This window comes from Hypanus sabinus, chromosome 9, assembly GCF_030144855.1.
Source record: "Hypanus sabinus isolate sHypSab1 chromosome 9, sHypSab1.hap1, whole genome shotgun sequence".
Classification (NCBI taxonomy): domain Eukaryota; kingdom Metazoa; phylum Chordata; class Chondrichthyes; order Myliobatiformes; family Dasyatidae; genus Hypanus; species Hypanus sabinus.
In genome coordinates, this window is record NC_082714.1 from 155,112,473 (window position 1) to 155,132,233 (window position 19,761).

Sequence of the window (19,761 nt, forward strand, 5' to 3'; positions counted from 1 at the left end):
CCTCCATAAAGAAGTTTGTATGTTCTTCCCATGGGCTTCATCCGGGTGCCCCAGTTTCCACCCACAGTCCAAAGATTAGCAGTTAGTAGGTTAACTGGTCATCGTACACTGTCCCGTGACTAGGCTAGGGTTAAATAGGTTGGGTTCTTGGGTGGTGCGCTAACATAACTAATTAAGAAACTGATGATAGATAGAAAGATGATAGAACTAGCTTGGACAAGAGTCTACATGGGATCAGCGAGTCCAGTTAAAGTAAACATGAACTGCTACTTACCAGGAGAGTATCCAAGGCATCAATCAGAGTCAGAGAAAAGCTGTTAAATACAGAAAATACAGTTAATGTTTTACACAGCAAAGAATGTGTAAACTGACCAAATCAATTATTGACTGATTAAAAGCAGAGCAGCGCCTCCACTTCCTGACGCTTCATTCTACTGGAACCCTGTTGAGAATGTCCTGACCAGGACGTATACTTTCCGCCCTTGCAATTCCCATGCTTTCTGCAGGACCCTGCAACAGATTGAGAGGACTGCTGAGAGAATCATCAGGCTCTCTCTAACCCTCCCCCTATCCAGGGCATATACCAGAAGCATTGCCTTTATAGGGCACTCAGCACTGTCCAGGACCCCTCCCCCCCGTTCATCCCGCAATCTCTTTGCCCTCCTACCAAGAGGCAGAAGGTACCACAGCATAAGACCAAAGATTGTCAGCCTGGGTAACAGCTTCTTCCCCCAGGCTGTGAGACTCTGAACACCCTGATACCACCCACTGTACATTATTTATAACAACGCCAGCAGCATTATCATTATGTGCCATGTTGTATGACGTGGGCTGTTGCGGCCTATCCATGATAACCTCGCGATAAACTTACCTTCCCCAGGTATCCTGGCCATCACAAGTTAAAGGTCGCAGTTCATCATAGGGGAACGCATTCTCTAAGTAGTTATTGTAGGCATGATAAAACATTTCTTTAACACGCTCCCTGTGAAAAAAAAACATATTTACAGAGAGTTTTGTTTGTACTGACTGCCAAACTTTCTAACCCAATAGAATCAAAGTGAAGAAATGAACACAAGAGATTCTACAGATGCTGGAAATCCAAAGCAATACACACAAAATGCTGGAGGATCTCAGCAGGTCTGGCAGTTTCTAAGGAAATAAATAAACAGCCAATGTTTCAAGTCGAAGGGAGAAGGAAGGAAAAGGAAGGGAGAAGACACCAGAATAAGACGGGAGAGGGGAAGAAGGATAGCTGGAAGGTGATAGCTGAACACAGGTGGATGGGAAAGGTAAAGGGCTGGAGAGGAAGGAATCTGTTAGGAGAAGAAAGTGGACCATAGGAGAAAGGGAAGGAGGAAGGGACCCAGGGGAAGGTGAGAGGAGGTAAGATGCCAGATGGTGGAAAAGGAGGAGGGGAAGAGGAAGGAATTTTATTTAACCAGAAGGAGAAATATATATTCATACCACCAGGTTGGAGGCTACCCAGACAGAATACAAGGTCTTGCTCCTCCACCCTGAGGGTGGCCTCCTTTTTGCACAAGAGGAGACCAGGGATCAACATGTCCAAACAGGAATGGGGATTGGAATTCAAACGGGAAACTCTGCTTTTGGCAGATGGAGCTCAGAGGGAATTGGTTTACTAAATTAATTAAACAAGGTAATGACAGAATTTATTCCAACTGATCCTAATGAAGCAACATGAACTCTAAAACAAAACTCTAGCACGTAATTAATGACCGTACGACAGGATCCGGTTTAAAATATGTTCACCTATGCAATTATACAAGTCAGCCAGGTTTCGACCCAATCCCAAAATATCTAGTTGGATACATAGAGGATAGAACATTACAGGCCTTTCGGCCCACGATGTTGTGCCAACCTCTTAACCTTCTCTGAGATCAGTTTAACCCTTTCTTCCCAAGCAGAACCTCTATTTTTCTTTTACAACTGTGCCAAAAAATCTCCTAAGTGTTCCTGGTGAATCTGGCTCTGCCGTCAACCCTGGCAGTACATTTCATGCACCCACCACCCTCTGTATAAACAGAATGTTGCCTGTTTTGGAAACCTTTTATGGTTGAGTCCAGATAACTGAATGAGGATGGTACGGTAGCAAAGCGGGGTCAGCCATCATAATCCCTGCCATGGCCCATAAGGAGTTTGTATGTTCTTCCCAAGACCGCATGGGTTCCCTCCCAAGACTTATGGTTCAGCTTGGTGAGTTGTGGGCATGCTCCTTTGGGACTGAAAGCAAAGGGACACTTGGGGACTGCCCCCAGCACATATTCATACCGTGTTGGTCACTGGCGCTAACGACACATTTCAGCGCGTGTTTCAATGTACATGTGACAAATAAAACTAACCCTTCTCTTCCCTTGAGTGAAGGAGACCAAGGCACGAGGGACACAACATTATCAAAAGCAAAGATGGTCAAAACCTGTTCCCTGTGATGGGGATATCAAGAGGGCATCAGTTCAAGGACAGTAAAATCCCATCCGGTTCACTCGTGTCGCTTAGAAACGTACCATTACCTTCTGACCTATATGTGACGCCAGATCCACCAAGCTCCACCCACCTACCCACCATCAAGGGCATATATACAAAAAGGTTCTGGGAAAAGGCCAATAACATCGTGAAGGAGCCCACCCAACCAGCAGGCTCTTGAACCAAAGGGGATAACTTCCCTCAACATCACTTGCCCCATCATTGAAATGTTCCTTCAATCTACAGACTCACTTTGAAGGATTTTTCATCTCATGCTCTCAATATTTATTATTTATTAAATTTTGTATTTGCACAGTTTGTCTTTTGCAACTATTTGAATGTCCATGTTGGTGTGGTCTTTCATTCATTCTATTAGGGATATACTGAGTACGCCCACAAGAAATTGAATCTCAGGGTTGTATATGAGGATGTATATGCACTTTGATAATAAATTTACTTTGAACCCACCCTACTCTGGACTGTTTATTCCACTCCCATTAGGGTGTGGGGTGGGGGGCTGTGCTGCCTCCTCACCAAGACCATCAGACTCAGTAACAGATTTCCAAGCAGTAAGGCTGATCAACACCTCCACCCACTAGCTCACCCCGCCACCAGAGTCATGAACAGACACTCCTGCATGTCACTTTTTGACACACAATCAATCTGTGCACATAAGCTATCTTATGCATTTATATTTATTGTGTTTATTATTGAGTGCTTTATCTTATTGTCTTTTTGGGCTGCATCGGGTCCAGAGTAACAAACATTGCACTTTTCTTTATACTGTACTTGTAATGACAGGAAACAATCCTGAAACTACCAAGACTGTCTGGCCTAGATCTGACCCAATATTGTCAGCTCTTAAACCCTCAAGACGCCAGAGAATTGCTTGGACTTATAGCACCACGGTGGAGTGAGTGAGAAAGCAAACTTGCAAATGGAAAAATAATGGGTGCAGGAAACAACGCGTACACCAATCGCAACTAAGGAATTTTTCACATCGATTTTTAAACCAGCAGGCCAATATGTATAAAGCTCAACTGCATTGTTTAGTTATGAATAAAGCTATCCCAATGAGTTTTGGCTTCCTGATTTTCCAACCTGCATCGTTTCTCCTTAAAGCCCTCGGTTGCAACACTGACCTGTACCGGGCCATCGCCTCCGCCCGAATTTCTTTGCCCTTTGCATTGTTGCCACCTGCCCCGGTGACTAGGAAAAAGCAAGCGGTATAAAAGATACCGTGCATCGACTTGCTCACGCTCACGGCCCCGTTCTCCCGAGCCCCGGGGTCCGAATGACTGACGTGCGCTTCCCGGCTTTTTCCCCCAGTCAGGAAACCCGGAAGTTTCCGCCTATCCGCGCCTGCGTCTTATGCCTGCAACGCCCTATCAAAGCGCCGCAATCTCTGAATGGCTGAGCTTGTTTAAAGGCGTATTAGTGCCCAGATGATTGGACCACGCCTCTGTCAATCAAACTAAGGCTCCATATTTTGTTTCACTGCAGAAGTAACTTCGGCTCACTCAGCTCCTCTCCTTTTGAATATGTTCTCTGTCGGCGTAGGCTGATTGGGACGAATGGCCGGAATCTGTATTGTATTGCTCTCTGAATGGAAATTACACTCCTGTAGAGTTACTTCTGATAAGAAACTAGCATCCACCATGAGGGACCCCCAGAATCCAGACCCTGATCCCTTCTCACGAGTACAATCAGAAAGGAGGCACAGGACACACCGGCAGGATCAGGAACAGTTATTACCCCCTGAACCTCACTCACCTCAACACTGAACTGATTCCACAACCTATAGACACTGTCAAGAACTCCACAACCCATGGCCTCAGTATTGCTTACTTACTATGTTCTTTATCAGTGGTGTGTGGTTTTTCATTGATTCCATTCTGTTTCTTTGTCCTACTGCGAACGCCTGCAAGGAAATGAATCTCAGGGTTGTATATGGTGATTTTTGGATAATAAATTTACTTCGAACTTTGATCCCTCTGTTCAAGGGTTTCTGCATCTCCAGGATTCGGAAAGACCTTTCTTAAACATCTCTCCTCCATTAAAGATATTCCTTAAAATCTACCTTTTCAATCAAACTTTTAGCTTGTCGTATGATCACAATACCATCTTTGCCTAATTTAAAGGCAATACATTTAGAAGCACTAATTAAGTTTTGACTAGGCAGTTAATGGTCCCGTAAGTTTGTTAGAGCTGGGGGTGGTAATGGGGATAAGTTCCACTATAATGCTCCCAAATAGCCTCCGACAACCAAGTCACACGGTGCCTGGCCTTCACGTGTGGCTTAGCTACTAAGTGTGGCAGAACCATTTCTACTGACAGGAGACAAGGCAAAGGTGGGTTACTGGCACACGAAAACCAATCGGGTCAGGCAGATGGGGTTGTCAGCCGTGTTTGACATCTAGGAGAAGGAAAACTCTGTTCTCGAAGCTCCGCTGCCTTGCAGCTGTACCACTCGTGGGGAGGCTTTGGGAGTGAACCCTGAGGAGAAAATCCAGAGCTGGCAGTCTGACATTGAGTTCAATACGGTGGGATCTTTGATGTGGGAAAAAATGCTGTCGTTTCTGTTTTCCCATTATTTTAAATAGCTCTCATTTACTGAATAAATCAATTCAAGGGAATGATTCGGGAAGGGAGGTGAATGAGGCCGCTAAGGGCTATCAGCACGTGTGTGACGTATGTTCGAAGAGGGTCACCGTGCAGAGAGACAGAAGAGGCCAAGGATACTCATTATGGAACTCTAGAGGGGGTTGCAGACGGGGAGAGAGAGTTTTGCAGGCAATTCTCAGACCATGATGTGGTAAATAACAATTAAACCAAGCAATAGACTGAAGAGGTTCTGCAGATGCTGGAAATCCAGGGGAAAGTATGCAAAGTGCTGGAGGAACTCAGCAGGTCAGGAGCATCTATGGAGAGGGATAAACAGTCGATGTTTCGGGCCGGGACCCTTCATCGGGACCAAACCAAGCAACTTGTTCTTTTCCTCTCCTGCTTCCATTGCTATTCCCACCCCTCATAGCCCCTCTAGTGGGCAAAAGACTGTACGTAGGATTGGTGTCTGAGTTAGGGATAAAACCCTAAAATGATTAACTGCTTTTACTGAGATGGAAGAAAGTTCATTAACTGGAACCATTCATCAACCTACAGATTATGGAATTAGAGAGTTCACAGACATCTATATGTTGTAATCCACAGCTCTGATTAATTTCCGATAGCTTTGTGTTGACAACATTCTAAATCCCATGCTCCTGTTTACACTCACTGGTTACTTAGAGTCTCATATGATGAATAAAGATCCAATAATCCCATAATCTCCACTTCCCGCCAGCTTCTCCTGAAGGATGGGCTGTTTATAATGAGCCAGCAGAATTCTGCAAAAGTCTCAGGTACATTTCTTTACTCAGAGAGTGATAGCTGTGTGGAATGAGCTTCCTGTAGAAGTAGTAGAGGCCAGTTCAGTTGTGTAATTTAAGGTAAAATTGGATAGGTATATGGACAGGAAAGGAGTGGAGGGTTATGGGCTGAGTGCAGGTAGGTGGGACTAGGTGAGATTAAGAGTTCGGCACGGACTAGGAGGGCCGAGTTGGCCTGTTTCCGTGCTGTGATTGTTATATGGTTATTTAAGGCTAGGGTGCCTGAGACTTTTGCACAGTACCATATTTGTCAACGTGGAGCAGACAGCGAGTTTTTAAATCTGGCGGGAGCAGAGGTTGTTGGGAGTGGTGAACAACACAGGCAAAAGGCAGGAGGAACTCCAGCAGGCCAGGCCTGCTGAAGGGCCTCAGCACAAAACGCCAACTGTACTCTTTTCCGCAGGTGCTGCCTGGCTTGCTGAGTTCCTCCAGCATTCTGTGTGTTTGCTTGGATTTCCAGCATCTGAAGATTTTATCTTGTTCGTATTTCGGAATGATGAGGATGGGGCAATGTTGGAGAGCTGTGGGATGGATGACAGAGATGGAGTGCTGGGGCAGGGGTGACGTGGGTGCAGACACACCCAGCCCTGAGACACCAGGCAAGGTCATTTGATTTCAAACAATTGGTTTATTGATCTTCATAGAATGTTTCTCAAATGCTACCCACACCCTCCCCTCTCCCTTCCCCTTTTCCCAACCATGATTCCCCTCTCCCTGTGCTGTTCCCACTCTCAGTCCACAATAGAGACCCATATCAGAATCAGGCTTATCATTCACCTATGTAATGATATTTTTTTGTGGCAGCAGTACAGAGCAATACATAAATAGAGAGGGTTGTAAATCTAGTCAGCTCCATCTTGGGTACTGGCCTACAAAGTACCCAGGACATCTTCAAGGAGTGGTGTCTCAGAAAGGCAGCATCTATTATTAAGGACCTCCAGCACCCAGGGCATGCCCTTTTCTCATTGCTACCAGCTGGTAGGAGGTACAAAAGCCTGAAGGCACACAATTAGTGATTCAGGAACAGCTTCTTCCACCCGCCATCTGATTTCTGAACGGACATTGAACCCATGAACACTACATCACTACGTCTTTTGCACCATCTGAGTTACTCTCTGAAACGTTGACTAATAAAATTAATTGATGTCAAATTTGTTGTTTTGTTGTAGAGTACAGTGCAACACATAAAATTACTATGTTACAATAAGAAATATTTAAAAATTAAAGAAATAGTGCAGAATGAGAGCAACAGCGCCTTTATTTCCTGCAGAGCATCAAGAAAGCTCACCTCTGTCCCAGGATACTGACCGCTGTACCATTGAGACCAGCCTCACCAACTGCATCTCAGTGTGGTCTGGCAATTGTCCAGTATCGGACCGCAAAACATTTCAGCGGGTGGTGAAAACAGCCCAGTGGATTATTGGCACCCAATTGCCCACCATTGAGAACATCTACCATAAACACTGCCTGGGCAGGGTGAAAAGCATTATCAAGGATGCATCTCACCCTATTCATGGACTTTTTACTCTCCTCCCATCCAGTAGATGCTACAGGAGCCTCCGCTCCCACACCAGCAGGCTCAGGAAGAGCTTCTTCCCTGAGGCTGTGACCCTACTGTACCTCACATCACAGCGCTAAGCAGTAATGCACCCATAATGTACTGTCTTAGTACTTTTATATTTGTGTGCTGTAGCACTTACTTTTCATTTGCAGTTATTTTGTAAATAACACTATTTCTGGTTAGATGATAACTGCATTTCATTTGGCTTTGTATCTGTACTTGGCATAATGACAATAAAGCTGAATCTAATCTAATCTAATAGTGAGGTACATTTCATGGGTTCTTGGACTATTTGGAAATATGATGGCAGAGGGGAGGCTAAAATGCTCAGGCTCCCATACCTCCTTCCCGATGGTAGTAATGAGAAGAGGGCATATTCCAGGTGGTGAGAGTCCATAATGATGGATGCTACCTTCTTGAAACACTGCCATTTGAAGATGCCCTTGATGGCAACCAGTCAGAATATTCTTCACGGTACATCTTCAGAAGTTTGCTGGAGTCTTTGGTGACACACCAAATCACCTCAAACTCCCAATGAGTTTGCCACTGGTGTGTGTTATGCTTTGTAACTTCAAAACATTAAACTAATTCAAAAGAACACACAGAAGTCCGGGATGTGAGTCTAACTTTGAGTTTACTCTAAGCGGGGCACCCATGTGTTGGGTGGTACTGTAATGACATATGCAATTGATGTATTTATACATATAATTCAAAATTAATTATTGAAATGAACATGAATGCTGAATCAACCAACATATATATAAGATTGTTCAACTATTATCAAAATATTAAATACACAACAATGTGCCTTCTTGAGGATTGCATCACCTTTTAATTGATTATATTTTTAAAAATGGCTCTTAAAAATCACCACATAAACACTTACTCATTTTTCCTGTAAACAATCCTCATGTGAGACGAACAAGTGTGAAAGTGAAGACGGAGTTAAAGATCCTGTTTTTGGGAAAAGCATTTTGATTGGGTAAACCGGAATCATAACACAACAGATTTGTATGTTGGGACTTAGCAGAGAGACAGCACATCTGTGTTCAGCGTTCTTACTAAAGCAGTATAAATCTGATTATCACACTAATTTCTAATCTCCGTCATGTGTAGGTGATAAACATTCAGCAGCGAGGGATGAAAGATTTGGCAGACTGTAAGTCATTCAATATTTCAAGATTGCTCAATGTCATTTCCAGTACACAAGTGTAAAGGAGAGTGAGGTAATTGTTACTCCAGATCCGATGCAGCACGAAAAGACACAATAAGAAAAAGAACACAATAATTAAAAAACCACAATAAATGAGTCTAATGAATACCCTGCCACCACCACCGTCGCATCACTAGGATAATAAGATGTTTATTATTTACTGTTTCCCTGTGCTGTGCACTACGTGAACTTTGAATTGTATTTTGTTAATGTATTTGTGGTAATATTTTGTTCTATGTGCTGTTTGTGATATATGTTGTGTGGGTGCACTGCGTTCCGGAGGAACTTTGTTTTGTTTGGTTATATATATGTACAGTCAGATGAAAATAGACTTGAACTTGAAATATCAATACATAAGATAGCTTATGTACATAGATTGTATGTCCATGAAGTGATGGTAGGCACAGGAGTGCCTGTACAGAAAGTGACTCCGACATGAAATGATAAAGTAGTGTTGTTAGAGAGTGTGGTGGGCTGGGTTAGTGGGTGAAGTGGTTGATCAGCCTTACTGCTCAGGGAAAGTAAAAGTTCTTGAGTCCGCTGGTCTTGGTGTGGATGATGTGTAGCCTCCTGCCTGGTGGGAGTGGAGCAGTCCATGAGCAGAGTGGGTGGGATATTGCTGGCCTTTCCTGCACCATTCTTTTTGAGAATGCCCGTGACAAGGTGCTGCACATGAGGCTGCTTAGCAAGATAAGAGCCCATGGAATTACAGGGGAGTTACTAGCATGGGTGGAGCATTGGTCGATCAGCAGAAAACAGAGTGGGAATAAAGAGATCCTATTCTGGCTGGCTGCCGGTTACCAGTGGAGTTCCACAGGGGTCGGTGTTGGAACTGCTGCTTTTTACGATGTGTGTCAATGATTCAGACTGTGGGATTAATGGATTTGTGGCTAAATTTTCCGATGGTACAAAGATAAGTGGAGGAGCAGGTAGTGTTGAGGAAACAGAGAGCCTGCAGAGAGACTTAGATAGTTTAGGGCAGGGTGTCAAACTCAACTACACAGTGGGCCAAAATTAAAAAATCGGTACAAGTCGAGGGCTGGACTGGTTCAGCGTTTATTGCAAAACTTATTGAAATGAATTTATTACACATATTAACCTGGAACTAACAAAGCTTAGGTTATTGCCTACAAAAACAACATTGAACATTAAATAAATAAAAAAATCAGTTGCATTTATTTCTTATGGCTTTATCTGCAGCTTTTCCGGAGTAATTTCTAATGAAAACATTTTTCCACAGGCCAACACTGTGATTCACACTAGACTAAGCCAAATACTTGGCATCTCATCTTGGATGCAAGTTCATCAATGTTTGGAGTCAGGCTCTGAGCTGAGGAAATCCTCAGAATTGAGTGAAGGTGTTCATCAGAAAGACGACTCCTGTGTGATGTTTTGTTTATCTTCATCAAAGGAAACAGTTGTTCACACAGGTATGTGCTGCCAAACATAGAGAGCATTTGAGCAGCTTGGGTACGCAGCTGGGGTATTGTGTCGGGAATGAAACGTAGAAACTGTGCATCGCCCACCGATTCATACTTTGCCTTGAGTGTGTCACTACATTGGAGTTCAATCAGCTCCATTTGTATGTTGGTTGGTGCGCTTTCCACGTCAGCTGCAAATGGATTACTGAGCAGTTCAAACCTGCTTTTTTGGGCTTCAAAGTCGGCAAATCGCCATGTGAAGTCGGCACCAAGTATGCTAAGTTTTTCAGCAAACTTTGCATGTGGGAACACTGCGGTAGAAACCTGCTCTTTCATAGTTTGGCAACGCGGAAAATGGCTCAAGTTTTCTTGCTGCATCTGCGTCTCCCACAGGCGCAGCTTGGTTTTAAAAGCCCTCACTGCAGCGTCCATGTCTGTGATCACACGACCCCGCCCCTGAAGCTGCAGGTTGAGCGCATTGAGATGGCTTGTGATGTCACACAGAAACGCCATTTCACAAAGCAACTTTTTATCCCGGAACTCTGTTGTGTCTTTCCCTTTGCTTTCCATGAACTGACAGATCTCCTCACACAACTCGAAACATCTTTTCAGCACTTTTCCTTGGCTTAACCATCGCACCTCTGTGTGATAGGGCAAATCATTATATTCTGAACCCAACTCCTCCAGAAACGACTTGAACTCGCGGTGATTTAAACCTTTGGCTCTTATGAAGTTAACTGCTTGTGTTATGGTGCTCATTATATGTTCCATTTTCAAGGCTTTGCCACACAAAGTTTCCTGGTGTATGATGCAGTGATAAGTTGTCAGCTCACCTGCGCCGTTTTCCTCCCGCATCTTCTTCCAGATCCTGCCCACCAATCCACTCTTTTGACCACACATCGTGGGCTTCTGTTTCTTGTCCAGATGCTTGTATTTGTCGTGGTGTTTCGTTTCATAGTGTCGTCTTACATTATATTCTTTAATTACAGCCACACCGTCTCCCCTCACAAGACAAACAGGTTTGCCCTTTATATCTGCGAACATATACTCTGCCTCCCACCTGCCTTGAAAACCCCTGTTTTCAAAGTCCACCTTTCGTTCAGCCATTTTTGGGGTGAGGGATAGCTGAAAGTTGACCACACGTGACTAGCGCCATAAGGATGCTGATGAGAGAGTAAGGCAAGCACGAGCAATGCACTGGCAGTGCATTGTGGGATTTGTAGTATTAGTGGTGCATGCAATATACCGGCGGGCCAGCTCTAATAGAGAAAAAATTATTCATTAATGATATTCAGGAAATAAACCAGGGAAACCGAATAAACACTAAAAACCCTGAAAACCTGGTACCTGAATAAACTCAGCACTAGCCATATCATACGCCATAGGCGTTTCGATTACTGGGGCCAGCTTTAATAGTAATTAGATATTATCTCGCGGGCCAAAGATAATTCCACCGCGGGCCGGATTTGGCCCGCGGGCCTTGAGTTTGACATATATGGTTTAGGGGAATGGGCAAAGAAGTGACAAATGAAATACAATGTTGGAAAGTGTATGGTCATGCACTTTGTGGAAGAAATAAACAGGCAGACTATTATTTAGATGGAGAGAGAATTCAAAACGCAGAGATGCAAAGGGACTTGGGAGTCCTTGTGTAGGATACCCTAAAGGTTAACCTCCAGGTTGAGTCAGTGGTGAAAAAGGCGAATGTAATGTTGGCATTCATTTCTAGAGGTATAGAATATATGATCAAGGATGTGATGTTGAGGCTCTATAAGGCACTCATGAGACCACACTTGGAGTATTGTGTGCAGTTTTGGGCTCCTTATTCTAGAAAGGATATACTGACATTGGAGAGGGTTCAGACAAGATTCATGAGAATGATTCCAGGAATGAAAGGGTTACTGTATGAGGAACGTCTGGCAGCTCTTGGGCTGTATTCCCTGGAGTTCAAGAGAATGAGGGGGGGATCTCATAGAAACATTCCGAATGTTAAAAGGCCTGAACAGATTAGATATGGCAAAGTTAATTCCCTTGGTAGGGGAGTCTAGCACAAGAGGGCACAACTTCAGGATTGAAGGACGTCCATTTAGAACTGAGATGTGGAGAAATTACTTTAGTCAGAGGGTGGTAAATCTGTGGAATTTGTTACCACGAGCGGCTGTGGTGGCCAAATCATTGGGTGTATTTAAGACAGAGATAGATAGGTTCTTGATTAGCCAGGGCATCAAAGAGTATGGGGAGAAGGCAGGGGAGTTGGGATGCCTGAAAGAATTGGATCAGCCATGATTGAATGGCAGAGCAGACAATGGGCCGAATGGCCTACTTCTGCTCCAATACCTTATGATCTTATGGTCTTTCTGTACTTATGTCCATGATGGAGGGTCAGCTGGTGTCAATGATGCATCAGGCAGTTTTGACTACCTGTGGTAGAGCCTTTCTGTCCGCCACAGTGTAGTTTCTGTACCGAGCAGCGACGCATCTTGTTAGGGTGCTCCCTACTGCACATCCGTAGAAGTTTGTGAGTATAGGTGTGCACAGACCAGCTCTCTTCAACCTCCAAGAAATCACACAGCAGTAAATGGTACCATATACTTAGATTTTCAATTTACTTTGACTTTGATGGAATAGACAGGAATAACATGTCATGGTAACTGATGGTTCATAACTATCTGAGAGAGATTTATGTAATTGGGAAAATAGAAGGGAGGGGCTTGGTTGTGTGAAAATTTTAACACAGTGACTTGTGAATCTCTGCAATGCATCACTTGACAGGGTAGAGTGAGATATTTAAAAGTACAAAGGTTCAAAGTAAATTGATTATCAATACACGTACATATGATACCATATAATACTTCAAGATTCTTTCTCTCTCAGGGATCTACAGGAAAATAAATACAATAGAATTTACAAAAACACTATGCTTAAAGGCAGATAAAAGAAATCAAACTGCAAATTAAAAAAATGGAAGAGGTGATATATAATAACATTTTGCAAAGTTCAAAGTTCAAGATATGTATATTTTACATAACCTTGAGATTCATTGCCTCATAGTAAGCCAGAAAACGCAGAAACCCAACAGATGGCATTAAAAACAAAAGACCGCCAAGCATCCAGTGTGCAGAGAGAGAGAAAAAACCAAATAGCACAAACAATAAAAGAAAGCAAACAGCATTCAGAACTGAAGGACACAAAGCCAGGCAGCACAGCGGCCAGTTTGGAAGTCCACTAGTTACAGGCCACAGCCTGAGTCCAGGAGTAGTGAGCTGAACCAGACCCACCCTTGACTCCAAAATAAATTTAAAATTACAAATATTGACAAGGAAGACTTGGCTTTGCTTTGGAGAAAGAGCAGGTGATGTTATTGAAGTAGTATTTTAAATAACCAGCACATGCATGGAGTATGGGAACTACGTCTTTTCCTGATTTGCCCTGGCTCTTCATAAGAGGGAGCTGAAAGGTAGGAAGCCAGAGGCCACTCACCACGTACCAATCCAGATTCCCCACCCTAAAATTCCTCACCCTCTGACTGAGAAACTTGATACAGCTGGGCCATTTCCATGTCATCCAGATCTGGACTGGCTCTGATCTGGAGTCATACACTCTGATTACGTGCAGAAACCAGACGGGTTTTTGCAACATCTTGGAAGTTCGCTATCACCATTACTGATTATTTACTTACTTGGGCTCTTATCTCCCCTGGAGCACAGGTCATCGATGACTTCCTGTCTCCAGCAACCTATGAGTTGATGGTCTGGTTGGTGTTCATCAATGTTTCTGTAATCCATTGTACCCACTGTACAGGGGATTGGCCTCTACAGCTTCACCAGAGCCCTGTTGGCCGGCCTTACCATTTCCACCCCTCACCACGGGGGCATAGAGTTGGACTCTGAGAGGCACCATTACTGATAGTAGCTTTTAAACTTTTAGATTTAGAGGATCACACCGGACAAAGACTGGAACGGAATCAAGCAATGGCAGTTCTTCAACATAGTGGGAAATACATCCAAACGTGAGAATTGGGAGCAGGGTTTGGTCACTCAGTTTGCCACACGCTCTGTCTTTCGAGACCCGTCGTGAAATTGCACACTTGCATAAAACCCCCTCTCACTTTATTAAACTCCAGCAGAGGATGGGCAACCTCACCTGATACAATGACCTGCTCAGTCTAGGTACCAGTCCAGGATACATCTAGGCCATCTTCAGTGGGGTGGCACAGTAGCACAGTGGGTTTGCATAATGCTTTACGGCTCCAATATTTGATCAGGGTTCCACTTCCGTCACTGTCTGTAAGGATATTGTGTGTTCTCCCTGTGATCATTTGGGTTTCCTTGAGGTGTTCTGGTCTCCTCCCACATTCCAGAGAGGTACGAGTTAGTAGGTCAATTGGTCACATGGGTGTAATTCCCATTGGGCCAGAAGGACCTGTTACTGTGCGGTATCCCTAAATAAATAAATAAATAAATAGATAGATAGATAAATATTTTAACAGTCTGCGCTGACCATGATGTCAAATTAATTCAAACCCATCTGCCTGCACATGATCTAATATCCCTCCATTCTCTTAAGCACAGCTATTTTTTTATATGGGCAACACACACTAAATGGTGGAGGAACTCAGCAGGCCGGGAAGCATCTATGGAAAAAAGTACAGTGACGTTTCAGGCTGAAACCCTTCGGCAGGACTGGAGAAACAAAAAGCTAAGTAGATTTGAAAGATGGGGGGGAGGGGAGAGAGAAACTCACTTTTTTCCATAGATGCTGCCTGGCCTGCTGAGTTCCTCCTGCATTGCGTGTGTGCTGCTCGAATTTCCAGCATCTGCAGACTTTCTCTTGTTTGTAATTTTTATATGGTTGAAGTTTCAGATCAGGGACCCTCCACTCGTTCTGAAACACTGACTACTTCTCCTTCAACCAAAGCTGCCTGACCTGCTGAGTCTTCCCCAGGTTCTCAGTTATTAAACCAAGATTTCCGTGAGATCGGATGAAAGATCTGCTGGCACTTGATGAGGACAGTGAACTGCATCGGACCGGTTACGAGAGTTGGCAAGTGTGCATGCAGCTGATTGACCGTGTGGTGAATCGAACGTGCGGAAGTTCCTGGTTGGCGTGCCTGGTTCGTCACTACCGTACTGTGAGTTGCCCAGTATGTACCGAGGCTAACATGAATCTTTAAAAATGTTTAATCATTCTGCTCCATTGCCATTCTTGGTCCACACATACATAACAGGGAACATTCCAAGTATTTACATTTTTAGATGGAATTATCTGATCACTCTCTTGGAGCCTTGCTATGTTGGGCATTGACTTTACTATACCCATTTGATGTTTCCATGACGAAGATTATACATATCCATTGAGGAGGTTTACCAGGATGCTGCCTGGTTTAGAGAGCATGTCTTAAAAGGAGAGGTTGAGCGAGCTGAGGTTTTTCGCCTTTGAGCAAAGGAGGATGAGAGTTGGCTTGATAAGAGCCTTATAGAGTGGGCATTTTCCCAGGGCAGAAAGGGACATTATCATGTTTGTGACTTGCTGCTCCACTGTGAAGACTCTTTGAGGGATCCCTACCCTGATGACATTTAAATCTTCTTTTCGATGGGAGCTCAGTGAGACCCTCTCTGACCGCTCCCCCGCTGTGATCACTGCTGCCCCCACCCCAACTCTTCGACCATGTACCCAACCAGACCTTTCCCACCCACCTGGCTTCACCTATCACCTTCCAGCTAGCCTCCTACCCACGCCATCCAAACTTTTTATTCCGGTGTCTTCCCCCTTCCTTTCCAGTCCTGTTGAATAACTGTTTATTCATTTCCGTCGATTCTGCCTGACCTTCTGAGTTCCTCCACATAGAGACTGGTGGTGTCTGAAGCACCCTAACAGGGGTAGTGGTAATGGCAGATACATTAGGGGCATTTAAGAAACTCTTAAATAGGTATGTGGATGAAAGATGAATGGAGGGCTTTGTAGAAGGGAAGGGGTAGATTGATCTTGGGGTAGGTTAAGAGCTTGGCACGACATCATCCCTCAAAGGGCCTGTACTGTGCTGTGGTGTTCTAAGTTCTATGCATGTTGCTTGTTTATGTACAGAAGTCATTCCTTTCCATTGACCCACCTGCACTGAGTTTCTCCAGTGTAATTATCCACCACTGACTCAGTAGGCACAGCTTTCGTAGGGAATTACTTTGCTGAATGTTCTGTCTGCTCTGTTTCCTTCGTTTAAACATTGTAATCATCCAATTTTAAACCCTGCGATTAAGTGCCGCACAATTAAATGCTGTAATGGTTGGCGACTTCTACATAAGCTCCTGCTAAAATGTTATTCAAAGCTGTCTAGCTGAATGGAGAGATCTATTTGAACAACATATTACGTCTGATGACATGTGTGGAGCATCAAGAAGGATCAAGGTCAATACATCCTTGTAATGGAATTCTCCCTTCTTTTCCCAGCGATTCACACCGCTATATCCCACACTAACGTCTGGCAGGTGGTGAAGAGTTCATCATTGGCAAGTAAAGCTGATGATTTGAAGGTCTGCAATGCTCCTTTGTAACATTAAAATCCAGTCAAACCATGCACCTCTGCCACTGGGAAGCTTAGCTAGTATTTTACAGGGAATCCCTACAACCAGAAAAGAAAAGCGCATTGGACCATTGGTAGAATGGGACTGATGGGCTTTAGCTGTCTGCATAGTCCCGATGGGCCAAATGGCCGCAAGGAAATATGATATGAAAAGATTTCAGATTTAGGTTTATTTATTGCATGTACATTGAACACATTTGAAATGAGCCATTTGTGGCAGCAACCAACACAACCTAAGGCTGTGCCAGGACAGCCTGAAAGTGTCATCACACATTTTAGCACCAACGTAACATGGTACAACGTTCAGCAGAACAAGACTAGTAGCAACGACAACAACTATCGGATTTATTAAGCAAGGAAATGAATCTCAGCGTTGTATGTGGTGACATCTATGCACTTTGACAATAAATCTACTTTGAACTTTGAAATTGAATAACATTGAATGCAGTGCGCTTTATGGGAGTCTAACTTCTTTGGTGTCAATAGCCCTCTTGTAGCCATTCCAAGAACCATCCTGCTCGTATATGAGCCTGTGATTTCTGTAAATGGTGAGTGCTGATGCAGCCATTGTAACTGGGAGGAGATATAGCAGTGATAATTGCCTGTGCACTTTTACACACAGTCTTCACCCTTGGATCCAGAACTGGCATGTCCGTAGAGGGCAGAGCATAAGGGTTAAGAGGACTTATTCTAATTGGAGGTCTGTGATTAGCGATGTTCTGCAGGGATCTGGACTGGGATTGCTGATATTTGTGATGTACATAAATGACCTGGATGATAATGTTGGTGGGAGGGTTAGTAATTTTTCAGATGATTGAAAGACTGCTGGTGTTGTAGATAGCATAGAAGACTGGCAAAGAGTACAGCAGCATATATGTACATCAGTTGCGGATATGAGCAGACAAATGCTAGATGGAGCTTAACCCAGACAAATGTGAACTGCTACACCTTGTAGGTCAAATGTCTAGAGACAGTACAGTGTCACGAGAAAGACACTTAACAGTGTTGATGAGTCAAGAAGTCCAAGTTCATAGCTCTCTGTAAGTGGATACGTAGGTTGACGGTAGTCAAGAAGGAACATAGGATGTTTTCTTTTATTAGTCATTGTGTTCAGTAGTCAGGAAGTTATGTTGCAACTTTATAAAACTCTAGTTATGCAACATCTGGAGTATTGCATACAGTTCTAATCACTCCATTATAGGAAGAATGCCAAGGCCTTGCAGAGGGTGCGGAAGAGGTTTACCAAGGTGCTGCCAAGATTAGAGGGCATGTGCTATAATGAGAAGTGGAGGCTGAAGAGAGATCTGATAGAGGTTTGTAAGATTATAAGAGGCATAGATAGAGTAGACAGACAGAATCTTTTTCCCAGGGTTGGAATGTGTAATACCAGAGGGCATGCGTTTAAAGTGAGAGGGGGGTAAGTTTAAAGGAGGTGTGAGGGGCAAGATTTTTACACAGACACCAGTGGCTGTCTGGAATATGCTGCCTGGGGTGGTGGTAAAGGCAAATAAGTTAGAATCAGAATCAGGTTTAATATGACCAGCATATGTCGTGAAATGTGTTCTTTTATGGCAGCGCTACATATAATAATTTTAAAACTATGAATTAAGATAAGAACTATATACTTAAAAAAATAAATTAAGTATTGCAAAAAGAGAGCAAAAAAAAAGTGAGGTAGTGTTCATGGGTTCAATGCTCGTTCATAAATCTGATGCCAGAGGGTAAGATGCTATTCCGGAGTCGTTGGGTGTGTGGCTTCATGCTCCTGTACCTCCTTCCTGATGGTAGAAATGAGAGGAGGGCATGTCCTGAGTGATGGGGGTGGCGGTCTGAAATGATAAATGCCACCTTTGAATGTGTACTTGATGCCATGATGGAGCTGGCTGAGTATGCAACTTTCTGCAGCTTTTTTCTAACCCTGTGCAGTGGCCTTTCCATACTGGAAGGTGATGCAACCGGTTAGAATACCCTGGACGGTACATCTGTAGAAATTTGCAAGAGTCTTTCGTGACAAACCAAGTCTCCTCAGACTCCTGATGAAATACAGCCACTGTCGTGTCTTCTTTATAATTGCAAAGATGTGTTGGACCCAGGGCAGATTCTCAGCTACACCCAGGAACTTGAAACTGCTCAGCGTTTTCACTTCTGATTGCTCAATGGGAACTGGTGTCTATTCCCTCAACTTCCCCTTCCTGAAGGCTACAATCAATTCCTTGGTCTTACTGACATTGAGTGCAAGCTTGCTGTTGTGACACCAGTCAACCAGTCGATTTAATTCGCCTCTATATGCCACCTTGTCACCATCTCAAATTCTGTTGACAGTAGTGTCATGAGCAAATTTATAGATAGTGTTTTAGCCGCTCCTAGCCACATTAGGGATTCTTAAGAGGCACTTAGATAGACAGACAAATGGAAGGACATTGTGTAGGCTGAAGTTTAGTTTAGTTAGCCATTTAATTACAAGCTTAATTAATTTTGCATAACATTGTGGGCCGAAGAGTCTGTTCCTGCATAGTAATGTTCTGTGTCCTTCAGAGATAATGATTAGAAGCAGGCATATCAGATATATTCTCCCTCCCCTAATTAATGGGACCATAGTTGACCTTTTACTGAGCTTAGTTATTTTAAGGACTGCAGAAAAGCTAAGGAAAGGGCATATAAGGTGCAAAAGTGAGTGAGAAGTTGGACAATTGGAAGGCTTTTAAAATCCAACAAAAGGCAACTAAAAAGCTATAAGAAGGGTAAGGATGAAATATGAAGGCAGACTAGCTAATAGTATAAAGCAGGATACCAAAGTTTTTTCATTTATGTAAAGAGTAAAAGGGAGGCTGGAGTTGATATTGGACCACTGGAAAATGATGCTAGTGAGGTAGTAACACACACAAAATGCTATCCATGGCCTCCTCTACTGTCAAGATGAAGCCACACAGGTTGGAGGAACAACACTTTATATTCCGTCTGGGTAGCCTCCAACTTGATGGCATGAACATTGACTTCTCTAACTTCTGTTAATGCCCCTCCTCCCCTTCTTACTCCATCCCTTATTTATTTTTCCCCTCCTTTTTTTCTCTCTCTGCCCC

The 19,761-nt window shown here is 43.7% G+C and overlaps 1 protein-coding gene across 1 annotated transcript in view; it reads right to left on the reverse strand.

Moving 5' to 3' along the window:
• The window catches only part of edem2 (ER degradation enhancer, mannosidase alpha-like 2), a 42,086-nt gene extending 38,256 nt beyond the window's left edge, over positions 1-3,830 (reverse strand). The window contains exons 1-3 of the mRNA XM_059980878.1: positions 3,624-3,830; positions 872-982; positions 275-314 (exon numbers count right to left, since the gene is read on the reverse strand). Coding sequence (XP_059836861.1) covers positions 275-314; positions 872-982; positions 3,624-3,727 — 255 coding nt within the window. The 5' untranslated portion in view covers positions 3,728-3,830. The remainder of the gene's footprint in view (positions 1-274; positions 315-871; positions 983-3,623) is intronic.
• Between the last annotated feature and the right edge of the window lie 15,931 nt (positions 3,831-19,761).